The sequence below is a fragment of the Hippoglossus stenolepis genome, chromosome 12 (assembly GCF_022539355.2).
Source record: "Hippoglossus stenolepis isolate QCI-W04-F060 chromosome 12, HSTE1.2, whole genome shotgun sequence".
Taxonomy (NCBI): domain Eukaryota; kingdom Metazoa; phylum Chordata; class Actinopteri; order Pleuronectiformes; family Pleuronectidae; genus Hippoglossus; species Hippoglossus stenolepis.
In genome coordinates, this window is record NC_061494.1 from 14,418,746 (window position 1) to 14,443,689 (window position 24,944).

Sequence of the window (24,944 nt, forward strand, 5' to 3'; positions counted from 1 at the left end):
TTTATAAACAAAATTAAGCACTATGTGTTTTATGTGCTTCAATTGCTTCAATTTTCCCTCACACCAAAAATTAAAGAGTCATTTATTCAGTTTCGTGTGATAAAAACATTGAAAACTGCCAAATACGATGGTGAGTGAAATTCAACATTATTCCGTAAAATAGCACAAGATTCAAATCAAAAAACAAACTTTTGAATAAATGAAATCATATACCTGAAGTTTATGATTTCAAATAAATTAATATTCTTGAATTATATACAGTTTTTACCTAATAACTTTAAATGCCATTCACCTTCTACCAGTCTACAGTATCTCTTTTCGCCTCCTTAAAGTTTGCACGACACTAAACTGCTTTCTGTCCCAGTTGCTGGGATACCAGCTCCAGATCCCGCCTCCTCTCTCCAGGAACGCGTTTTGATTGGTCGCTATATTTCCTGCCGTCAAGCGGAAGCATTCAACAGCGAAGTGAAAGTAAAACAGATACTGGTCGTTTGGAGCCAGAGAGAAAAGGCTGCATTTCAAAATAAATGTTAAATAATGTAACGCAGCTAACTCAGGTGTTTCACAGAGCGCGGGACATGCCTGTAAGTCGTATCTCTTGCATGTAGTAGACGCAACACTGCTAGCTTGATGAGGTTGAAGTACGTGGGCGCTATCCACAATAAACGAAGCTAACGGCTAGCGGTTATATTTTTAGCCTGTCAAAGCTAAGTTAGCGGAAGGGGACTTGTGTTGTGACGCACATGACGTGTTTTATATCAAGATTAAAGCGAATAGCCGAGTAACTATTTATATTATGAAGTCAAGCGTAAGATACAGTTACCGGTTAGCTTAGTGAAGCTATGTCAAACCTGTCAGTGTCTGCTTTCCTTCATGATGCATCTGCTGTTTGTTGGTTAAAATGAAACTGATGGAGGTTGAAGTGAAATCTGAAACCATCATCTGTGGCCAGATTTCGGTTTCACCTCCATAGACAGTTTATAAAAAGACTTTCACCACAGAGAGCTGCTCAGCTTCGTGATTCGGACAAGTGGACAGAGATCTTCAGGTTTGATTGAGAACAGAACTCTGATTGTAGCCTCCTCTAACCTCAGGCTTATACAAACCTTTATATTTGTCTCTCTGCTACACCAGAACTCCGATGTCCTGTTTAAAATGATCAACATTTTTTTGACAGTGTTTCAACGTGGAATGTTTTTCTTTTCTCAATCAGCTTTTGTCGGTTCATCTTGAATAACCTGTAGTTAAGATGGATGAAACGATGGACTCTCAGAGAAGGTAAGACGTTCATGAGGCCTTTAGGATATGATGTGCTCAAATACGACTGGTTGATATGGCTAACAATGTTATCTGGACAGAGAATGACAAACATATAGTTAACATACATTTGATAAGCACCAACACATTTTACAATTCTGAAGTTGATCAATTATGAGCGAAGCGTCCTCACTGTTCTTGCACTATGCATAAGAAAGCTACCGATATATACTGAACTTGATGGAAATTATTGATGTTGTTTTATTGCAATGCTCAAGCTCTCTGATCAGGTTTTTATTAAGTAATATGCACATAGTTTAATCGTTAACCAGAGGTTGTACAAAAATTGACTCAAACTCTCACTCTGTTCTCCTGCAGTGTGACCGGTGAAGTCATCCCAGAGGACGTAAACAATGATGCACCACAACCAAACTTAACAGATGGAGAAGATGAGTCATTTTGTGGACAGCAGAAGCCTGATACTGCAAAAGACTCTGCACCATCAGAGAACACACAGGACGACATAGCATCTCAGAATTCAGTGGACTGTGGGTCTGCAGGAGGGTCGGATGAATCTGGCCTTGCCGAGAGCAGCAGAAGTAACGCGGCTCAAACACACTGTTCTAATGGACAGAAATGTAAGAGGCCCAGTTCACCTGGTCCCCATCCTGTTAAAACCACCTGCATTGATGTACAGTCTCCAAACCCCAAGCTGACCCTCTGTCTCAGTATTAGTCCCAGAAAGGGTGTGAGCAAACCCAGTGATGTGGAGATGCTGAGTCCTGACAGTCCGGTCTGTAAAACCATGCTCACCAGCATCTCTGCAGACAAGGATCATGATGGCGGTGCTTGTGTGGAGGACTCTGGCTCCGCAAAGGCTCAGGAAGTGGAATCACAGCCGTCTGTCAAAGACTCTGACTCTGGAATGTCGGCCAAAGAAGGAACCCCACACCTGGTTGCCACGGGGACTGAGGTAGCAGAGTGCAGTGGCTCATCTGATATGAGCCAGGAATTAATCAGTAACCAGCCAGGTGAAAGGTACTAGTTAACATTTCCACTATTGTTTTTTGTACCCACTTCCAAAATACTTGTCCTTCATTAATCCTGTTTATTTCTGTACAGTATTTCATTTGCATTGCATGGCATGGACAAAGGATGGTTGGGGACCTCCATAGATGAGCTGAACAGAATGCCCCAGTGTGCCCCCCCTCTCTCTCACCTGAAAGTAGTGCCTAACCACACTGTCACAATCCGGGTGAGTCTACAGACACTCGTTTTGGCTGTGTGCGTGCATGTGGGGGGGATTGTATGTGATATTTTGTTGTGAGACTACATTGTTTCGTAGTGTGAGACATTATAAGACAAAAATGTGTCAGAGGGATTGTGAAAAATAGGCTGTTTAGATACTGAGTGCGGGAATGAGGAATAGGGAGACACCACTGGGCAGGGTGAAGTCGTCCTCCATGATCCCCTCAGGGTCTCTTGTCAGAAAAGCTCTAATCAGACTGTGTCCTCCACTGCTACTCCCACAGGAAGCAGTGTCAGTGCTGGTGTGTAGATACAACTTGTTCTAACATCTAACAGCTACTGCCACCCAAGCACGACTCTGCCCATCACCCTCTAAATCACAACAATGATATTAGATTTTTAATTACTGTTCTTAGATAATCCTAGGTCTACAAACTGGACAGCCTTCAGTTGTTTAGTCAGCCAGCAAATGAATATGTCATTTAGTAAAACAAAAGTAAAGCTCTAACAAAACAATTTAAATGCAAACACAGCAACAACAAAATACAGTCATCTGTATTGACATTTATTTTCCCTGTTGCAGACTGATCTCCTTAGAGAGGGAGAGGTCCCTGTGCCGTATCCCTCAAAGTTCAAAGATGCGTGGGAGGATATGTCAGTGAAGATGCCCTGCTCTGAGAAGAACCTGTTTCCTATGGAGACTGAGGTAAACTAGAAGTTGTCCTTGAGCTGCATCACAGGCTTTCATCAAACTATGTCAATGTGTTACAACAAGGTTACAGTAGGGACATTGTAGAAAAATTAATTTTTCTATTGTTGTTGCATGCAGGACGGAGGTGTCCAAAGTCGGTGGGATCTGATCCACACTTCCTTGCGGGGAGGGTTCAAAAGTTCTCTGGATGTGAGGGTAAGATGACTGAATTTTGTGAACGTATTGCCCAAATATCCCACCAAGATGGAAGTCTTTTTACATATGAACAATTACTTTCTTGCACATTTTTTAGATTTCCAGTGAAACACCATAACCTAGAAAAAACCCTCTTTATGTTCTTTGTGTTTTTTCTGTCCACTTTAACATGTGAGACTGTTTTCAGAGTTTCATTATTCCAATTGCAGCAGGTTCAAATTTACACGACTCATTCCACAAACAGCCACATGGTGGCAGAGTTTGCATCAGTTGTAGAATGCATTAAAAGACTATTTATTTTTGTGTCTTCAAATGCTGTTATTCCATTGCCAAAAATGTTTTTATATTCAAAATTTGTCTTTGTCTTTTATAAATGATTAACTCCTAATTATTCTCTTCAGGATGCAATATTGAGATACAACACAACACATGCAAAGAAATGGGACTTCACTGCACTGAACCTTCTTTGCACGGAGGTAAGCTGTTTAAAACATGGACTCTGATAAAACACTCAAGTTTTCTCTAATTTCGTAATTTGCAGTAAAGCAGCCTTTCATATTCGTAATTGAAGAGACATGTAAACAAACTCCTCATCAGTGAAATGCAGCCTGTTGTGTTGTTCTGAAAGTCAGCCCCAATGAACCTTACCTGGCAGTGTTTGTTTAGCTCACAATAATTAACTATGACTTTGAAATGTACCTTAAAGAAGGATGAAGCGTGAGTTGTAGAGAGCAGTCTGCTCTCCTCTGTTGCACCAATGTGCCTCGTCCCCTCCCATTACCTGGAAGTCTCACAGGAGCAAATAAGCATCAAACAGTTAGGACAGACGAGCACGGAGCATGACGGCAGCAGCTGCTGCAGGTGAACCAGGGGAAATCATTTCCTTTTCTTTCTTCAGTAGGAAAATTATGTGGCATAATTATTAACCATTTTCTGTTGGTTAAAAAACAGTTTTATTATTTAAGTCTGTTATAAATTCATATACGGTATTATTGGCAGTAACTGTCAATTGCCCGTGTTTATCCGAGGAATTGAGTCAACATATCGACTTTATTACCACTCACAGTGTCATTTACTAATGTACATTCTTGTGGTTTGTTGTCAAATTCTTAAGTAAGTTGATTTCTTTTGATTAGAGCCATTACAAAAAAGATGATTTTGCTAATGGACCTCTTTGGTATTCATTACAGTCCAGTCAGATCGATATTTGAAACCTCGGTGATTATTTACACAGCTAAATTAAGACCATTAATAAAAGATTTTTCCCTCCCTCTTCTAAAATTATTTTTCAGAATAATGCAGAGAGCTTGAGAGATCAATAGTCGTCTTGAGTCTTTTTAGAGCTCAAACCAGTTTCATTAAAGAGACCATTTAAAACTAAAAAAAAGGAAAGCAAGGCCAATAAGAAGGTTTCACCCCCACGAGTTTATTGCGTCAGTAGCTCCAACTGTTCATTCACTTCCCACAGCACAGTACTTGTTCCTGTTTCTTTGCTGCTGATGCATTTAGCGTGTGAAGGTGCTTCTCACAGGGCAAGTCAGGGTTGGAAAACCACATTTTTTTTATGTTATTGGCAAAAGATTTAATATCTTTATTTATGTTGCACTTCTCAAAAAAAAGTTACAAAATGCTTCACTTATTATTAATCACAATAGTAAAAGAATAAAAACACTAATTATATGACAGAAATTTAAACATGACCACCCATAAAGATATCGGGGAATATGGCATTGTAAAAATACGTTTTAAGCTTTGATTAAAATTAAGCTAATTGCTCACCATGCCATATTTCATCAGGCAGGGTATTCTAGAGCTCGGTCCCCCTCAGTCTTTAGCTTTGAAACCTGGAATGCTTTAAAGACCCCTACCAGAGGATGTCAAGGTGCGAACCTTAAAATGTATTCTAAAATGAACCAAAATGCGAGTCTAAACTGGCTAAACCTGGGATGATGTGTTCTCACCTGTTTACTCTGATTTAAAACCTGGCAGCCGAGTTTTCTACTGTGTGAAACCGTTCACAGACTTCTTTATTCAGGCATGTAAAAAGGATGTCGTAGTTATCCGGATGTAATAAAGAGATAAAAGCATGTACAATTGTTCCTGTATCTTTAAAAGTTAGCATAGGATGGATTCCTTAGTTGATAAAAATGTTTGTACAAGTTTTGTGAAAGGCTGCGAAGTTAAATACATGTATAGATACACAGTGCTCACTGGTTGTTACCATCTTCTGTCTTTTCAATCCGTTGATGGATGCCGTATGAGGGCGAATTTGCAATACTCCAGCAGGGATGATTAACAGCTGCCATTCCGCAGCAGCCATGCATCTTCTAAGTCATTTGTCTTTCACACACATCTAATGCAGTAAAGAATCACACTGAGTGTACAGCCATTCGATGGTGGGCCGTCCAAACAGATCTGAAATTGACAGAATACTTTGTGCAGCTTCTCTGCTCACAAACCGATTTTTTACATTTCCCTCTTTCGCTGCAGTTTGTGGTGAGTTTGAATCCTAACTGTTGCACTCCTCAGCCAAGAACACCTAATTAAATGTGGAGCAACATTGCTGCAGCACTGGGGTGACTGTCAAGAGGTACATTGCCCCTGGGCTGGTGATTGACACTCTGCTTAACGTGTAATAGCCATAGGGGGGGAAAAAGTGCTATTCAAATTAGAGCTTGTCTGTAAATTGTCTTAGGGTTTCTCTCCTGCCAAATGAAACTGTCACTGTGTCACTTTCTGATGAATGTGTGAAGGCCGAGCAGGAGAGCAGTCCAAGAATAAGTGCAGGTGATGTTCCAGTAGTACACGACCACACAGGAGCAAGACCGCAACAAACCATCTCCCCTGTCACTTGAATTGCTTCTATCTCAGAAATGGGAGAATTTTAGACCTCTAAATAAAAATTTTTAAATCAAGACATGCTTAAGTTGAGCTGCCAGGAAATGAAAATAACATGTAAAAACCAGAATGGATGGAATATCTGCGCGAAATCGATCGTCAGCCATGCAGCAGTAAATCTGGAGCTCATCTGCCATATACATATTCACGTGAAAGGTATAGTTTGTTTGCGTAGCCCATCCCGCGCTGTGTTACTGTTGTGGCCAGGCTGCTGTAGCTATGGAAAGTGCAGGGGGATCTACCCTCATCCTGCTGCATCACCATCTACCATCTATTAGTCCCACAGGAGCGCTTTATGATGTCTGCCAGCTCATTTCTTCTGACAGCGTTTAGTCAGACCTGCTCTGCAGCTATATAAATGCCCCCGGCCAAATCGCCCACCAAAGACTTCCTGTTGAAAATCAAGCCACCCTGCCACTCTGTCCACAATTGGTCATTTGCATTTGCTCCAGAAGTCCCATTTAATCAGCGTGAGCTCCCCCCGCTTACCTTGATAGAATAAGGCAAGTGATTGACGACGGTGACGCTCAAAGCCAATACACTCATAAGTGATTGCATTGTAAATCTGGGTCTATGATGGAATAACGGTGTTTATTTTAGAGGGGACTGCAGATGGATGCTGAGGTAAGCTATAGGCTGAAGTATGGATGTCTCGGCCGTGGCGGGCTCTCCTTAGATTGATGGCCGTTTCCTCTAAAACAAGTTCTGTGTAGCGAGTAGCTCTGCAGCGTTCTGTTTCTTCTGTCACTGCTGAAGTGTTGGGGTTATTGATAACTGAGCAGTGGGTGCGCCTCACTATAACAACAATAAACCTCTGTTGCCTTCACCGACACAGAGTTTTCTTCTTTGATATGAAAGCGCTTTCCTCAGATATTGGTTTACTGGTATTGGGTTATGAGCTCAGACTCACTGTAAACTGTTGTTACACCATCTGATATTTTCATCAAGTAATTTTTCCTGTCTTTACTCGGTTTGAGAGCAGGACTTATTGATTTCACTCTCAGTTGTTTTGGAATGCAATGTGGGACAATTTCATTTGACAACACTTCACCTGGCACTCTATTGGTTGGGGCAAGCAGAGCAAATCCAAGCACAAGCAGGGGATATTTGAGTTAGAGCGCAGGGTTTTGAGTGAGAGCGTTAAAAAATCTGAATGTGAAATCAATAAGTCCTGCTCTCAAAAAACAACACTATGCTCTTGATTAAAGGTTTGAAAAAAACTAACAAAAATTGCTCAATTTAAATGTATTCGATATTAAGTAGTATGTTCATAGTATTTTATACCAAAATTCATAATATAAACTATTAATTAACCAGATAACATTGAACAAAAATGAATGTGGTTGTGATTTGAATATTCTTGATGAAATGGCTCAAAGATTAGATTTAAATTAATGGCGTTACGAACCAGTTTGCCACTTCAGATCTCATCATTCACTCTGACTGCTGGCTCTGAGTAACTGCCTGTCTAACCAGGCAGTCAGCTCCACAGAGTTATCACATTTAACAATAGTCTCTTTTCTCCACCTTCTCTCCAGTATCTTGAGCACTGCGAGGTACAGCACCTGTTTGAGGCCATTTTACCTGCCATGGTTGAACTGGCACTCAGCGCTCCTCGTCTCTGCACATTGGTAAGTGCACTTCACTATTTTTCTATAAGTACACAAATTCACGTGATTGGCAGGAGGAATGTGAGTAAAATAAAAGGTGAATGTTTGCATTAAAGTGGGTATAAAAAGTCAAGGGTTCACCGTACAGAAGAGGAAGGACACGCCTCTCCTTGGATGGTACGTGTTGTACAGGATCGGCTCATGAGTTACAACTGGTAGATACTAAATGCCCCCTCTTGGTCTACATCACAAACTACTTCATTAGAAAAGAGGATGGAAAGTGGAGAGGTCCGTCTCATGTCCTGTCATCCAGCTGATGCGTCATGCTTGTGCACTTGAGAAAATTCCTCTTACTTTTTTGCATTCACCGTTCCGCTAAGCCGGAACTGGTTATGAATTTAAAATGTCAGTCTCTTCCCATTTGGACTTCCACACAAGCCTCTCATCCTCCGAGCAGTATATTTTGGGGGGAAACAGGCTTTGGTATCACTCCCTGATGGATCAGCTCCATATCAGATATCAGATCTTTTTAAATGTCATCTCCATTTGTCTTCATTTTTTATTCCTTGTCATCAATTATAGCAATGCAAGAATGCCTGGATTGGTAATTTTGTAATCCACTTATCTAATCCTGAGCCTACAGTTTGATTTAATAAAGTTAATTTAGCTCCCGCTCTGGACAGCAGAGGAAAACCCCACTAGCTGTTATTTGAGACAGAAACGACGCTCACGTTTAACACAAGGAGGGAATTTCTGGTACAGATTTCCCCTCTGAGTCATTTGTAGCGGTTGGATAATGAAGCTTTCTGATGCTTTGTTTTGCAGTATTAAGCATCAAGGCTAATGTTTATGTGTGTGTTATTAGAGCGGGTATTGATCTGCTAACTGGGCAGCCTTGGGAGGCTCTTTAGCCCTAATCAGTGAAGATAGATGGGCCTCGTGTGTCTGACTGAACGAACCTGGGGGAGAGCAAAAAAACCGGGACCTTAATTACTACCACCCATTTACCTAATGGAAGTCTCCTTGTCTCCCCTGCTCGCTAGATTACTAAACCAATTATCTTCCCCCATTAGACCTACTGTATCGCACCCACATAACCTTGTATTTTTCCTCATCATCTGTCCTGGTGTCTCTATATTTCCCTGTCTCATCCCCTGTGCATCAGATTTTTTGGATTTGATTTGACTTCACACTTCAGTCTCTTTTTTTCTTTCTATTTCTAGCCAATTCCCCTGCTGAAGTCAAGGATGAACCACTCACTGACTCTGTCTCAGGAGCAAATTGCCTGTCTTTTGGCCAATGCCTTCTTCTGCACATTCCCCCGACGCAACTCCCGCAAGTCGGAGTACTGCAATTATCCTGAGATCAACTTCTACAGGTAAAAGACACACCATCCCCTGCAGAAAGCTGGAGAGAGATAAAACACTGATCAGAAGCTCATTAGAGTAATAGAATAACCCGTGGTTGTTAGTATTTTATTCAGATTTGCCCCATGAGTCTCTTTGTGAGTCATTACTTAAAGAATAGATCTCATGACACAGGAACATGATTGTACTGAATTGAGTCAACAAATCTTTTCTAGTCCTCAATGACTGTGTTCTTTTAATCAAACCAGGGTCAGGTTTTCTCTAAATCTTTTCTGCAGTGTTCTGTCCAATAATTGGACATTGCACAACTCTCTTATACAATCTGGACAGATTATGTTTGAGTGGCTCTGTTTTCAGTGATTCCACCATTCAGAGAAAAATAAATATATTTCCATAAGGGGGCACTACTGCCTTGAAAACCTCTAATAGATGTTATTTTTTTTTCAGTTTCTGCTTATTTATCAAGTGTCCACTTAGTCCAGTGTTGCATGTTTAACTTGTGGTGTTTCATTAGTTATTTGTCAAATCGTATATTTATGTGTTTGTTTGTTTTTTTCATAGTCCTGCTGTTACACTGTGTGTGTGTGTCCCTGTCACCTTATTGACTTGAGGATAAGACTGTGGGCAGAGACTCTCTTTGAACTCCATGTTTGTTATGTCTTCCTGTGTGGGAGGGAGATTCAGAGTGGGAGTTTTAAACCGGTGTTCTCTGGTTCTACCTACTCAGACCCAGTGGTCTGTTAAAGAAAGCCTGAGATGGTTAATTGAAAAACATATTTTTGATGGAGTGCTTTAAAGTGCACACACCCATCTTGCATCTAGTAGAGAAATGGCGGTTATGCCGTTTTATTTGAAGTAGATCCCTAACGATAAAGATATTTGGGGCCTGATCTTGATACTGATATTAGGGAGTAAAAAAACATATTCCATTAACGATATATATGGGCCAATATATATATATTTTAAATACTAATACAAAATATTCTGTTTTCAAAATTGTTGCATATCGGCAAACATAAACGCCCATACTGATATTTCACTCAGAGCCTCATATCGACTGATTTTTGTTGGCCAACTGATAAATTGGCTTGAAGAACACAACCTCCCTTCTGTTAGTGTAACATGTGCAGCAGCAGCAGCAGCAGCAGAGGGAGAGTTGTACTGTTGTGCTCTCTTATAACTGTGGTCCAGCTTGTTTGAAAAACAGATGTCATTGTTGTTTATTGTTTTGTTTGGTCATTGTTCCTCGACATTTAATATAATGTCTATCAGCAGGCGTCCTGTTGAAAACGGTGGGAGTTATGTTTTTTTAATGTGGGTTAGCCGCAACTGGTGATGGCTGCAAATCTGAGAAGTTGTCAATGGAGGATGTAGGGTTAGTAACAGAGTTATAATGATATTTTAATATTGTTTTTATGGACTTTAGACACTGACTAGTTCAGATTTCACCTCAACTCAATTTTCTTGTATATCACTGTCTCCTCATTAGTGATAACTTCTGGTGTTGTTGCCTGGCACACTGGAAACATTGTTCTTATTGTGATCACACTCTTTGCAGAGCATGTAGGCCACATTTAGAACTATATAATTTTGATATTCCCTGCAATCTGCATGACCTCTGGGGGTCGGGCAGTATTACATTATGAATCTCAGGGACAGTCATATTGATTATCTGTGATTTTTGGTCTTAGTCCCTCCTTTAATTCCCTCGTTTTATCTGAACCGTTATCATACTCTCACAATCAGTCGTCTGTGTTCATGATATCTTCCTCCACATCAAACGTTAGTGGCAGTCTGAGTGAAGAGGCCTCTGTAATAATGTAAGTATTGATTCCAGTTGCAGGGCTGGCTGTTTCAGACCCGTGCCAGCACTCGGGCCGGCCTCAACTATCAGCATCTCTGCCTGCAGCCAAATACAGGAGAGAGAAAGGGGGAAAAAAAAGTCTGAGAAGATGAGACAAGACAACCAGTCCGGTCTAAAATGGTCCTCTGGATCGTTACCAGCCCTCCTCCCCTCCTTTAATTGAGGGAGTGTCCGTCACTTTGCTTATTGGTTACAGTAGCGCTCTGTCATGGACAAGCAGAGCAGCAAGCAATCTGCTGATTGCTGTTTTGGCAGAACTGTCAAGGTTTGTCCTCCGTTAAGTGATGGATAGATTTGAGGGGGGAGGAGAGAAGGCAGAAGACTTATCTCTTTAGCCTGCTCTCCTCTGCTTGAGAAGAAAATGACATCGGAGACCCATCCAACAATTTAACTTGTGATGAAAGCCTATTACCAAGGAATAAATCCTCTTTTTATTTTGTTGGTGGTGCACTGAGTGACCATGGTGACCAGGCCTGTGATGGCTTAGGAGAATAGCTTAATTGGAAAGGGAGAAAGTGTCTGAAACATCATCTCCTGCGGAATTTTATTAAGGTTATAGTGGATAAGAGCCAATATTTAATATGACTGTCCTTGAAAATTAATATTACTGCAAATATATTTTGCAACTAAATCTTTCTTAATTAGTTAAATTTCTTTCTTCAGCATTTATGATTTGTGACTCTTCTGGAAATGTCACACTCATCCGGCCAAGTTTCACACATTGGATATGCAGCAACTGTCTTTCAATAAATCTGATTTTTTTCCCCACACTTAAGTGCTTTGAGTGCATTGCCTTTTAATTTCGTTTATCCCCTCTGTTTTTGTTTCTGGTCTGGGCAAAAAGCGGCAGGAGGGACAGACGAATGCTGAACTGTGATTAGTCATCAGCTTAGGTTGCTTTTAATGGAGGGAGAGTACCAGTACGGGGTGATTTAAGCTGTCCACCGAACGCTCCCTCTATTCCTCTCTTTCTCCCTCCCTCTATCCCTCCACTCTAGTTTTTATGGTAACTCTGAAGAACTGAAACACGGCCTCAGGCAGTGCCATTGTATGAAGGATGGAGATAGATGGGAGAGACATCGTGTCAGTTTGAAAGCTTGACCTCACTCATCACATGCCATAGCATGGTTGTGCAGTGGGCTATAGATAATGACTCAGAGTGAAACATTAATACCTCTCATCTGCTGAAGTGTAACATATATAAACCAATATACTCACTTGTTATCAGTTTCCTTTGTAAGAGACTCTGAAGACCATCACGTGCTGTTAAATAAAGTGTAAAGATTTTACATAGTTCTCTTTTCCCATCTACTTTTTGTTCCAGGTTATTTGAAGGTTCTTCTTCAAGAAAGATCGAGAAATTGAAAACACTGCTGTGTTACTTCAGGAGAGTTTCACAAACCAGTAAGCATCACAACAATATCCCACATGAAGTTGTAGCAGGTCTTTATCTTCAATTGTATTCTGATTATAATTTTCCTTCTTTTTAAGAGCCCAAGGGTCTTGTTACCTTCACAAGACAAACACTGAACAATCTTCCAAACTGGGAAAGGTATTATTCTCTTTTCTACTGATATTATAAGTTTAATGAATTAATGACCTGAATTTAAATAAATTGGGATTCCTAATACAACTTATATGCACTAATCAACGTTAAAACCAAATGGTAATTGCTGTGTTTTGGCAACACATATAATTTTATTTGTATAAAAAATGTATTTGAATGTCTGCACAGCTTGATTTAACAAATTTGAACTGATTTGATGTTGTGTGTGTGGACTAAAAACCAAACAAACAACCTCAACACACCATCTTTTCCTCTTTTGCTGCTGTGAGAGATAGTGGTAAAAGGATAAAACAAAGGCAACGATTTGTTGTGGGATGGATTTTAACTGTCGGGGTTCTGTGACTGAATGATGCCAAATACAGTAAAAGACCTGAGGCAAAAGTGGCAGTATATATATGTTTTTACAGGAGTAGTTAAAAGCTTAACATTAAGTCAACATAGTGAAATCTTAACAGCACATTAGTGACGAGGAAAGTTTCAGGGGATATTTACAGATTTCCATCAAATGTGCGATCATTTTCCTGGAGCTTTATATTCATTCTTGTCCACAATTCAAAAGAAGTTATATATTTTTTAGGACACTTGATTTATTGAACAAATGTTGTGTCTTTGGTTCTTCTACTACTGTACATACTGTAGAGTCCACGCTTTGGTGAATATCCTTTTTAAAAAACTGTACAAGGGAAATCTTTCCACAAAAGCATGTTTACCTGGCTGGAATAACTGAAAGCTTTACACTGTTGTGTTTGTCAAGCTGTCAGACTCAACTGACGCGTCTACACATCACCTGTGAGGGGACGATTGAGGACAACGGATACGGGATGCTGCAGGTTGGTGGTATTTTACAGTTTTTCTAATGCCATGTTGAACTACTTATTCAACCTGGCATGATAGAAATCAGTCCACCTGTCAGTGTTCCCTGAACGCTGTGATACTCTTCTTTCTTTTTTAACAATGGTGCCACAATCTCAGTGTCTGGATTGGTGGATTAGAGCATCACATTTAATGTATCATACCTTTTTTGCACTTGTTGGTGTTGTCAAACCTGACTTATGACTCTGACCTTCACCGTGACTTCTCTGTAGCTTTCAATAGCAAAGGCACTACTGTTCTGTCCGAGAAGTTGTCCACCACTTCAGCTCAAAATCAGTTGTTTTTCTTTTTGCATATCTGTGACGGTTATTGGTTCTCTATCTGTCTGAATTGATTCCCCCCGTCTCCTTACTCCCCTCACTGTTCCAGGGTGGGTGGTGCTTTTTTCTCTCCTGGTGACAGCTGATGTACACACTTGAGTAGCTCAGAGAGGCAGGGGTGGAGGGAAGGACCCTGGGGTGGGGGGATGAGGGAGAAGGAAGTGCATGGAGGAAAAAGATGAAGAGGGTGAGCCGACTCTCTGCGACGACCCAGTGGGCCAGGAGTCTTGCGGGCGGATTGATGGCTACCTCAGCAGGCTTGGGCACTGTCAGTGTGTTGAGTGCCAATAGGCCTGGGTGGGCTGTCATTCTGTCAGGAGGTAAGATTTAAGGGTGAGGAGGGGTGAGGTTAGGGGTGAACCAGTGGCGGAGGCATGGAGTTGAGCGACTGGTTAAGAAAACATACACATGCACATACAAACACATTTGCTGTCACACAGACTGACGTAGCTGTGGGCCAGTAAGCACAACCCTCACCCCTGACAGGACGTTTAAAGAGCAGCATCGTGCTTGAAGGAAGTCTCCTCTTATCCATATTACAAAAACAAGGAGTGGGCTTATATCACATGACATATCATATCATATCATATGTCCTGCATTGAACCAACTGTCACAGAAATAACCACAAACTGCTATATCTTGTTATTACATCATTTTTGGGGGGGTTGGATCTTAGTCCATTTGTTAATGTTACAAACACTGTTACATACTGACCTTTAAAATTATTTAAGACACTTTACAGTCTGCAGCCAATGCCCGCAGATATGTGAGGCTTTTTGTTTGTGCAAGTATTTGGATCTTATACCGAAGAACTGGAAAGATTTCAAAGATTTGGTTACAATCCACCCAATAACATTCCAGTAAAACACATGATATCCTCATGGTGATACTTGTCAGAGAAAGAGAAAAGCTGGTATCATTAGTTTTATTTAAGCCACAAACTTTTGTAAAAAAAATTATTCCAATCAGTTTAGATTAAGTCATCTTCTGGGGAGCATGAATGCAAAATATCATCATTTCCTAATCAGACTATTTCCCAGCAGGAAGCCGTGTCATGATGCTCAGACATTTATCTGAATGAAATGACCACAGTGGGTGACAGATTATAAGGACACATTAATGGTATCATTTGTTGAACTAATGGGAGGGACAGAAGCTAAACCTAAGTTCCTCTTAAATGGATTTAATGGGTGGGACAAAGGACAATATATTAAGATCACTTAGAATTTATTTGGTTATGAATGTATGGTAACTTGCAGCAACTGCTTTATTTAAATGGTCCCATTCCATTTTGACAATGTATGAGACTGATGATGAAAGTTGTTTCAGATGAGAACTTATTTCTGGATTCTCTCATCTTGGTTAACGCCTCCATTTATTTTCTTTTATTTCCTGAGGTGGACTTTGCAAATAGGTTTGTCGGTGGAGGAGTAACGGGACATGGACTGGTGCAGGAAGAAATCAGGTTCCTCATCAACTCTGAACTAATCGTCTCTCGTCTTTTTACTGAATGTCTGGAGCCCAATGAATGCCTCATCATAACAGGTACGTTGTCACTTACTCTCAGGATCTGTCTTCTCACACAGTAATTATTGTACATGGGTATTGTACATGGGTTCTACCTCCATCCATGTGCTTTATTATGTAGAATTATTTATATGAAATAAGTCACCGCACAACAACAGATAAGTCAAGAATTAAAAATCAGTCAGGATTCAATAGAATAAAAATCCTTTTACAACACAGACAGAGGTTTTTGTAAAAAAGACTTCATCAAACATGTTCCATCTTCCCTGGTGATCAGAGCTTCACTGCTGCCACATTCAGCTCAAGCTTGTTGTGTGGTCAGTCAGACTGATATCAGCTGATTGACCAGGACAGTCATGGATATTCCACCTCCTCACCTTGAAAAGCTCTTTCGTTGTATGTTTAGGAGCGTTGCCCAGCCATGTGATAAAATATCATCCAGTGATATGTTTTTTTTGTGGATTCGGTTGAATATGAGCTGACAGAATGCTCCTTTATACTTCTGCTATTCATCTCTTGGTTCTGTCAGCAGTGAAATCATCAATAAATGCCAGTGTGCCAGTTCCATACACCCCCGGGCTTTAACAGAACCACCACCGTGTTTGACAGATGAGATGGTGGCCATAGGTCTTAAGCTGTTCCTTATTTTCTCCGCACTTTCCTCTTTTCATCATTTTGATAGAGGTTGATGCATTAAATAATGTTAAAATGACAAAGAAGCATTTAGTATAAGTGTCTAATTTTAACCTAGTGGCTCTGTGTGTTAAAAGAGCTCTATCTTCTAATGTAAAAAAAGATATTTCATATGCAACAGAGAGAAACAAGTATTTCACCCATGGTGAGACAGCTCCAGGGAACAGGGACGATCAATCCAGGAACTGGTTCCAGTGAAAGAGAATTTCTTATTATGGTCCTTTTTGTTTTTGCTCTTTGCCGTAGAGACCACTGAGCTTTGTGTGCTCTTAGTCCATTTGCAAATGCATCGAGAAATCTTGCATCAGATAGACAGATCTTTGTATTTTACCTTACTGATACAGATTTAGAGCACGATCTCCCACATAGTTCCCTCTATATTTGTGTAAAACCAGTAAAATTATCAATGAAACTTGGTGCTTTAATTTAATATTCATTGTTTTATTTCAAGATGTACACTCGACTATAAGTTGTTTCCTTTTTTCAAAAATGGGTCATTCACGAGACCATAGGATATATAAAAAATATATATATAAACAGAGTGTATAAAAAGAAAATATTGTCTATCCAATCAAAAATCTTTGTGGACTATGGCGTTGTCCTTCTGTGCAATATGAGATATAGGGGAATACTGATAGGTTTCCATGCAGTTGAGTTGCAGTTGTAAGTGACAAGGTGCTTATTCGTAAAGAGGGAATGGAGCCATTGTTGAGCAGACAGCGAGTGTTCAACTTCCGCCATTGTTTATTTATTTGATTATGTCTTGTGGATCAATACCTTCAGAAAACCACTGTGTTTTCCTCACATCGTGTTGAGACAGAGGATATCTGTCGTCGTGTTGTCCTGTTACACACTGTGCATGTACTGCATGATTAAAAGTACAGAGTAAATAGTAGAACTAGAACCAGTTATATGGTGCTGCCACAGTGTGAATACACTGAACGTGATACACCTTCATATCATGTGGTGTATAAGACCTTTAATGTTTTCATATTGCTTGGTGTTTTTCACATCTTTTCTTTCTCCTGTGTAACATGTGGTGAACATGTTTTGTTGGTCTCTGAGTTAGTCTCTGCCGTTCACTGAGCCCTGTGTGTTTATTCGTCTCCATCCCCCAATCCTTCCATTTGGTTTAAAAGTAAATCCATTGCATTGACTCACTTGGGACTGCCCAGTTATCCTTCATTTCTCCCCAGCAGAATTGCTCTATTTTTCAACCTCCAACTCACTCTGCTTCGGTCAACCTGTCTTAAGTGCACTGGCCTCTCATTTGCTGCCCCCTCCTCCTCCTCCTCCCCCTCCTCCCCCTCCTCCTCCGCTGACCATCCTACTTTTTTCCTGCTTCTCCGCGATATCTCGTTCACTGCTGATCATAATAACAAAATGCACAGAGATAAAGATCATGGAGTCATGTTTGTTATAGATGTTGATTAAAATTAACCTTCAATATTTTCGGTTTGTATTGTCACTTCATGTCCCCTTACTGTGTTTTCAAATGGCTTTAATTGATTAATTTGTCACTTGATTTATTCCTTCATCATATTTATTTTAACTAGTATCTATAAACCTGTCGGATGAGCAGACACTTTATCTATTTAGCATAGCAAAATTAATGTAATATCCACTTGTCCTGTTATAGTATTTGTATTCATCTGGGACATAAAATTCGTTTTGCTTTTGTTGCCGTGCCAGACATGGTTGTACAGTGACTCAGCAACACATGGAGTCAGTCAAACCAGCAGTCAAACAGACTGGTCTGCCAGTTTTAGTTTTATTTTCCTTTTAACCTTCCCCCAGCGCTGTTATGAAGTGTGTATATGGTCAAGTTTCCAATTTCCTCTGAATATCATCTTCTACAAAAAAAAAAGCTTTAACTCCATGTCGATGTGTTGACCCACCAAAAAAAACCCTAAACTATGAAGCCACAGGTTTTTAAAGATACTAGCAGATATAAAACACTGTAGCACTCAATCTTTACTTTACTAAAGTACTACCCCCCAAACTGAGACATTATAGGGGGCTCAAAGATTTCCTTGGACTTCTTTTAGACCCTGATCCCCACAGTAGAAACACATGGAGTTCCTGCAAACGTTCCTAATTTCAGGGGAAAGTTCCTGCAGTTCGTGGGGACAGTTCTTGTGGTGAAAATGCAGCTTTAGATTTGTCCTTGTTGACACAAGAGTCCTCCTGACATTTAGCTGAAGAGAAACTCAAATATAAATGTTGTTCCCAAATTTTTCATTTGATTGATTCTGTCTGTGGAGTCTCCTCTGAACTTGTGACCAGCAAGAAAGACACATTGACATCAAAGTATGAAGAGACGGGGAATGTGGTCTTTTGGCTACAATCTGTACTTAACATCACTTGTTGCTATTCTTCTGGTTGTGAGGAGCAGAGTAGTATGAGCTGTGAGAGCCCCCTGACCCACACTGATAGCACCACCAAACAAATACAATACGTGTAAATATCGACCCCTCTCTCTTGTTTTCCTTTACCTTTCGCTCTGTAAAGCTAGCATAATCTGTTTTGTATGGCGCCGTGTTGTCTTCTTCGGAAATCCCGTCTCTTGCAAGTCACCTTCAGCGGTTAGTCACCCCCTCCATGCTTCCCATAATTCTGCCTCCCTCCCTCTTTCCCTCCTCCTCCTCTCCACTTAACTTTATTACATTTTGGACAGAAAGGAATTTATAGCCCAACTAAGGTCATCGCTCTGCTAATGGAATGGGCCAGTTACGCCATAGATTCATTAAAACCTTCAGAATATTCCTTGCACGCAGCCAGTGTTTCCTCTTTAAGTCTCGTCTCTGTTTCGAGACTCTTTATCCGTCTCTCTTCCCGTCTTTGTTGTTCGCCTCTGTGTCGTTAAGAATACTTCCGTCTCTTTAGAGGTTTCTTCATGTGGGTCTTCGAGGTGCATTTGGAACTTGAACGTCATATAAATGTTTGTCCATGAATCGGAACATAGAGATCCTCGATGTAATGTAGTGATGGAGGGCTATACGCTACCATGGGCTGTTGCCAGACTAAAAGGGATCAAGGTGAAGGGAGAGGGATATAGATCTGTCGATGGAGAAAGTGATAGGGGTTTCCTGTCGTTTGACGTTAGGAGTCGCTATTGTTGTAGAAAGGACTTCATTGAACCAACTGGACTGGAAATGGCACTATATGTTAAAAATAAAGTACAGCCAAAGCTTTTGGTCGAAACATAATTCTTTGCTTTACTGCCATTATCGGTTTATGTTCTTCCTCCAGTACATTAGCTATTAACTTGAGTCATACTTTGATGTATAAAGACGTTTAGAAAATTATGCTTGGGATTAAATTAAAGTAAACTCTGTATTTTAATACGTCGTCTCAAGAGATGCTCTGAAGAATGACATTTAGCATTGCTTTTGAAATAGCTTGTCTAGTTATCGTGAACTTTATTCTACCCCACTCAGCTAGTGGCACACTTAACTCTGCCAGTACATACAGGCAAACCTCTTGGGCTATGTTAATCACATGTTACTCTTCACTGGTGTGCTTTGTAACCACCTAATGCCTAATTCATAATGTACGGAGCCTTTTAATAGGCAGAATTTTCAGTGTTGAGTGCTGCTGTGTTTGTAATGACAAATGATGAAATCTTTGGAGCCCTGACACGTACTGTGAGAAGTAAAAAAAGTGTCTTGCTGTCTTAGTAACAGAAGTGAGTTGCCATGTCATTTATTAAATAATATACTGATGTGTCATGGTTTGCAAGTATTTTTTGCAAATGTGGCCGAGTCAGTGTCTTCTGTTCAAACCGCTGCTTTTATCATGGCTGAAAGCTTTTCATTTCAAACCCCAAAGCGGATTACTTATTAAATCAATGGCCTTTATTTACGGCAATCCAATGCAGGCTGATACTGTGTACTCACATGGGGAGCATAGAAAGCACTTAATTAGATTTAAGAAATAAGGCGGTGAAACAGATTTAGGCCCACTGTGCGCTCTGACCGCTGAATACTGAGTAATGTAGTTTTTATTTTTTTTCTTCGTTCTCTGCAGGCACTGAACAGTACAGCAAATATTCTGGTTATGCTGAGAGTTACAAGTGGAAGGAGAGCTACAAGGATGAAACGCCCAGGTATTATTTTCATCAGATTGTCACAGATTGTTATTGTTTTGATATTTTCATTTTTACAATCTTTAATTCAGGCAGAAACATTTGGGGTGAAAGATGGGTTCTAAGTCATTTTCAGTCTTATCCTCCATTTCGTTTAATACATTTTCTCTCATTTCCAGGGACGACTGGCAGAGACGATGCACAGAGATCGTGGCCATTGATGCTCTTAGATACAGAAATTTCTTTGAGCAGTTTCTCCCAGAGAAGATGACCAGAGAGCTCAACAAGGTGAGAGACAGGGATGCATGAGAAAATAGCTTCAACAATTGTGTTTTAAAAGATGGAATTGTCAGTAGTTAACAAGTGGAGACAGTGGTATGTTGTTTTTCACTTGAACTTTGACACATTATCAGGGGCCACCTGCAGAGATGTTAATTAAAGGCTCGGTGGTCTGTAACACCATTGAGCTCAGGGCTACACAAATCGAACTAAACAGCAATTGCTTACAGTAGTGGCAATAGCTGTGCTATGCAGCTGTATGTTGTATTGTAATGTTCATGGTTCTACCTCAGCCTCACACTTTGTCCAACCTACATAAGACCCACCAATTAAAATGCCACCAACAAGATCTCTCAGTCTTTCAATTGTTCTATATTGTGCAAAGAGATGTTTCTCATGTCTTTTTCTTCCAACCTTAACTTCCCCCTTCTCCCACCCTGCAGGCGTATTGTGGATTCTTCAGAAATCACGCCAACAAGCGGCCCCTTTCTGCAGTCGCCACGGGCAACTGGGGTTGTGGAGCTTTTGGTGGAGACACACGACTCAAAGGTAGCCTTGGTTGATTCAAAAACACAATAGGGGGGGAAGAAAAGAGTGTGTGTGTGTGTGTGTGTGTGTGTGTGTGTGTGGAGCAACAAATATCATTTCATACACGAGAGCTGGAATTATAAAATTGCTAACATATGCATCATATTACTTATTTTTACATTTCTTACTTTGGAATCTTAAGCAGCAGCTTAATATCAGTAGCTCAGACAGGATCCTTCATTCATCAGCATTCAGCATTCCTGCAGCCTGAATGTTATGGCCCAGTCCCAGATGCCGGCCTCTCTCAAACCCCTCTGGTCAATTAGTAGCTCTTCCTGGGTGTCACTCAACCGTTCCTTCCCTCCCTTTATTGATCACCTGACGCACGTTTATGTTTTCCATTAAAAGGGCGATTGATTACCGGGTAGGGACACCATAAATCCAGGCTGATGCAGGTCTCTGCGGCTTTGCACAACATCACTCTTCATAAGCAGGGGCCCCCCTTTACTGTCCCCTCGAGTACGCCAATGCCGCAAATTATCGGCAGTTGCATTTCCAGCTAATGCTGACACATTTTTGTTACCATTTAATTTAGTTCATACTTACACACCATGTTACTAAAGGAGCATTCGCTGTGTTATGCCTGATTTCATGACGTTCGAACTGTGACAATAAACATTGGTGTGCTTGTGTGCCGCTTCATATACTATAGAACAGAAGGTGTTAATTTCCTCTGTGGCGTTCTATGAATAGATCCACTGGACTTGACAAAGTCCCTGAGGATGATATTAGCTTCCGGGGACCCCCGCCCATTAGCCCTGGAATTGGCATAGCTGTTATTTTTAGAAGGCAATAGCTGTATTTTACATTCCAGTCCCGGCGCTGCCTTGAGACGTGGTAGTTACATAAGACTAAGCTGTTATGTTGTGTGTAAAGATTACAGACATTTTGCAAATGATGGTTTGTTTTGTGCGTTCATTAATCTGAAATCAATATCCATTCCGTTAAATATTTAAAAGCCTTTAGACCCAATTTGCAAGGGCTAAAAGATGGAGTGACGTTAATGAGGCTGTGCTGCCATTGGTGGATTATTTACTCTTCTGATACAAATTGCTGCTTCCACTTGTATTTTTTTTGCCATAAGCTGCACCTGGTTTATTGAACAGTTAGTTCCTCAGTGGCCACAATTACACATTCATGATTTCACACTGAAGCTGAAGCATACATACAACCCTAAAACACACACAAAAAAACGTCCTTATAACTTTGTCTTTCCCCCCATTTTTTCAGCACTGATTCAGTTGATGGCTGCGGCAGAGGCCGGTCGAGACGTGGCTTACTTCACATTCGGTGACGCTCAGCTCATGAGAGACGTCAACGAAATGCACACGTTCCTCACCGAGAAACAAGTCACCGTTGGTAAGACTCGCACGCCAAACCAAAAGTTATTTTTATTTTAATGCGTGAGTTGGAATTCCTGGTGGAGCTGCAGCCACACAGCTGTTATCTGCCTCCGTTCAGCTCTTACAGTAGATTACATAACAAACTGTGATGATATCAGCCCCTGCTGAGATTGGGGGGCTCGTACAGCACATGGACGTTGTCCTTGTTTGTGTCATTACCGGGGACAGTGTGCATAAATAACAGGATACAGTCCATCTCTATGTTAAGTTATTCCACCTTATGGGCCACATCTCCTCCTCAGCTCATCCATTCAGCCTCCGCCGCAGAGTGGATTACTGCTTGGACTGACCCCAGCCTCTCCCCTCCCCCTCTTTTCATTTTTCTTCCACTGACATTTATTGAAGCCTTTCAGAGAAATTCCCCTCTAGCCATCCATTTCCTAAAGTGGAGCTACGGAGAAAAAGCTCACGGCTTGTGTGTGTGTGTGTGTGTGTGTGTGTGTGTGTGTGTGTGTGTGTGTGTGCGCGTGCGCGTGCTTGACTCATAAATGAGCACGAACAAACTCGTATTTTTTTAGTGTTTTTGTCCCTCTTGCAGTTTTGGTCTCTCTTGGTTTTTTCTTTGACTGGGTGTAGTCTCAGGTAACAGTAATTTCTAGATATATAGCATAGGTGACATTTTTAAACCACTGAATCTCATCCCGTTTGTCGTTTTTGTCTCCTTCTCTCATACTCTGCTTCATCTCCCTCCATATATCTTCCTCCTCTGTCTCATTGTCCTCTCCTTCACTCTCCCAGGACGGCTTTACAGCCTTTTGAACCAGTACTCGAGCGTGGTGTGTAAGAGCTGCCGCACGCCTCGGCCTGACGTCAGTCTCTACAGTTTCATCCACAAGAAGGTCTCCTCTCCAGCAACAGCCGACGCCTCAGACACAGACAGAATTCTGGGATGTCGCCTGTAACGTCAGACTTTCATTAACATGGGGAGAGGTGACTCATCCTCCCTCCACCTGTCTCTTTGCAAAACAGAGACTCCAGGTTCAAAGACCTCAATGTGCTCTCAGTGTTGTGCTCACAATCACTTTTTTCTCTCACACACACACACACACACACACACACACACACACACACACACACACACACACACACACACACACACACACACACACACAAACACACACTCTCCATTTTAAATTTTCGATCCTAACATACAAACTACCGAAACACAGTTTTGCCTTTCTCGCTGATGGTGTTATAGGAGACTCCGGATGTGGTGAAATGTTTCAGAGACTTATAGCAATAGTAAATCCTGGTTGCTGTTAGGCCTTTCTCTAGACTAAATGTGATGTGGAGTTCTTTAGTTTTTACACACTTATTACAAATATGGCCAAATAGTCATCATATGCATGGTTGTGGACACTTTTCACTACGGATAATCCTGGTTATCTCGTCTTATATTGTGTTTGCTAATCTTTTTTGAATTAGTCATTTTCTCGATTTTACCATACCCAGGCTGTGGTGAGGTTCCTAAATCCAGAGAGATGATGAGATGCCATACTGTAGTCTATGCATGGGTCACATTTATGTATCAAGTATTCTACAAACATATGCTGCTCTTTTCGATCCTCTAGGGATGTCGAAGTTCAACACACATATGGTCCTTCAGGTTTCTATCAATACAAATGAAAATTATCAATAAAACGGTCCCTAGTATGAGAATCATTTCAGACAGTGGATTATATTCTGATTGATGTAATCGAGTGGGGACCGAGATCAGTCCTCACTCTATGTTCCGTGTGAAGCACAGTATTGATACTGCATTAAAAACAAATAAAGAGGGGAGCAGATAAAGAATGAATTGCACGCAAAATATTATTTTTGTCAATGTTTTAACCCAACATTTACTTTGGGAATGTGATTGTTTTTTATTATTATTATTATTATTATTATTATCATTATCAATATTCACAGTATTTCCTGATTTACAATGGATTCTGTTTAATTATGGATACACAGATTTAAGACTGTAAATGTATTGAATAGTACTGTATGCTAGGTTTTTAGGTTGTACTATTTTTATTATAATTTCTTAATTAAAGTATATACTGTTCAAATTTAATTTCTCCGCTCAAATCAATACGATTTACTGGATAATGACCAAACATCTTTCAGGGACCAGCTTCTTAAAGATTTCATAACCACGCTTTAGGTGACTCAAACTTTTTAATCCTACCCAAAAATGTATTTCAAGAGATCATTCTGCATTATTCTCAGCTTGTAGTTTCTTTACATCTGCACAACTTAATAATTCAGATCATGTAGAAATAACGGATTTCATTGCAGAACTGTTGCCTTCATCAGAGAGAATCCATTCCTTTTCTTATACATATATTTGTGGCCCGGTCTCGGCACAGCAGATTTGTCACTTAATGTAATGAAATCATACATTATTTAATCAGTTGAAATGTGATTGATTTTTGTGACAGCACGTGTTCCAAGGGGCTGTCAGGGAAAAT

The 24,944-nt window shown here is 40.6% G+C and overlaps 1 protein-coding gene across 1 annotated transcript; it reads left to right on the forward strand.

Moving 5' to 3' along the window:
• The first annotated feature begins 425 nt into the window (after positions 1–425).
• parga (poly (ADP-ribose) glycohydrolase a) lies at positions 426–24,542 on the forward strand. Its single transcript, XM_035172339.2, has 18 exons — positions 426–584; positions 1,214–1,278; positions 1,636–2,295; positions 2,380–2,512; positions 3,089–3,211; positions 3,335–3,412; positions 3,814–3,888; positions 7,849–7,941; positions 9,144–9,298; positions 12,476–12,555; positions 12,643–12,703; positions 13,473–13,548; positions 15,309–15,456; positions 20,161–20,239; positions 20,398–20,506; positions 20,941–21,046; positions 22,316–22,444; positions 23,227–24,542. Exons 2-18 carry the CDS (start codon positions 1,250–1,252, stop codon positions 23,388–23,390), a joined length of 2,298 nt encoding a protein of 765 aa, XP_035028230.1. The 5' UTR covers positions 426–584; positions 1,214–1,249; the 3' UTR covers positions 23,391–24,542.
• Positions 24,543–24,944: the final 402 nt, after the last annotated feature.

Coding starts and splice junctions, on each gene's coding strand:
- parga (XM_035172339.2), top strand. CDS start 1,250: ATGGATGAAACGATGGACTCTCAGAGAAG. Junction 1,279..1,635: donor ACGATGGACTCTCAGAGAAG/GTAAGACGTTCA, acceptor GTTCTCCTGCAG/TGTGACCGGTGAAGTCATCC. Junction 15,457..20,160: donor TGAATGCCTCATCATAACAG/GTACGTTGTCAC, acceptor CGTTCTCTGCAG/GCACTGAACAGTACAGCAAA.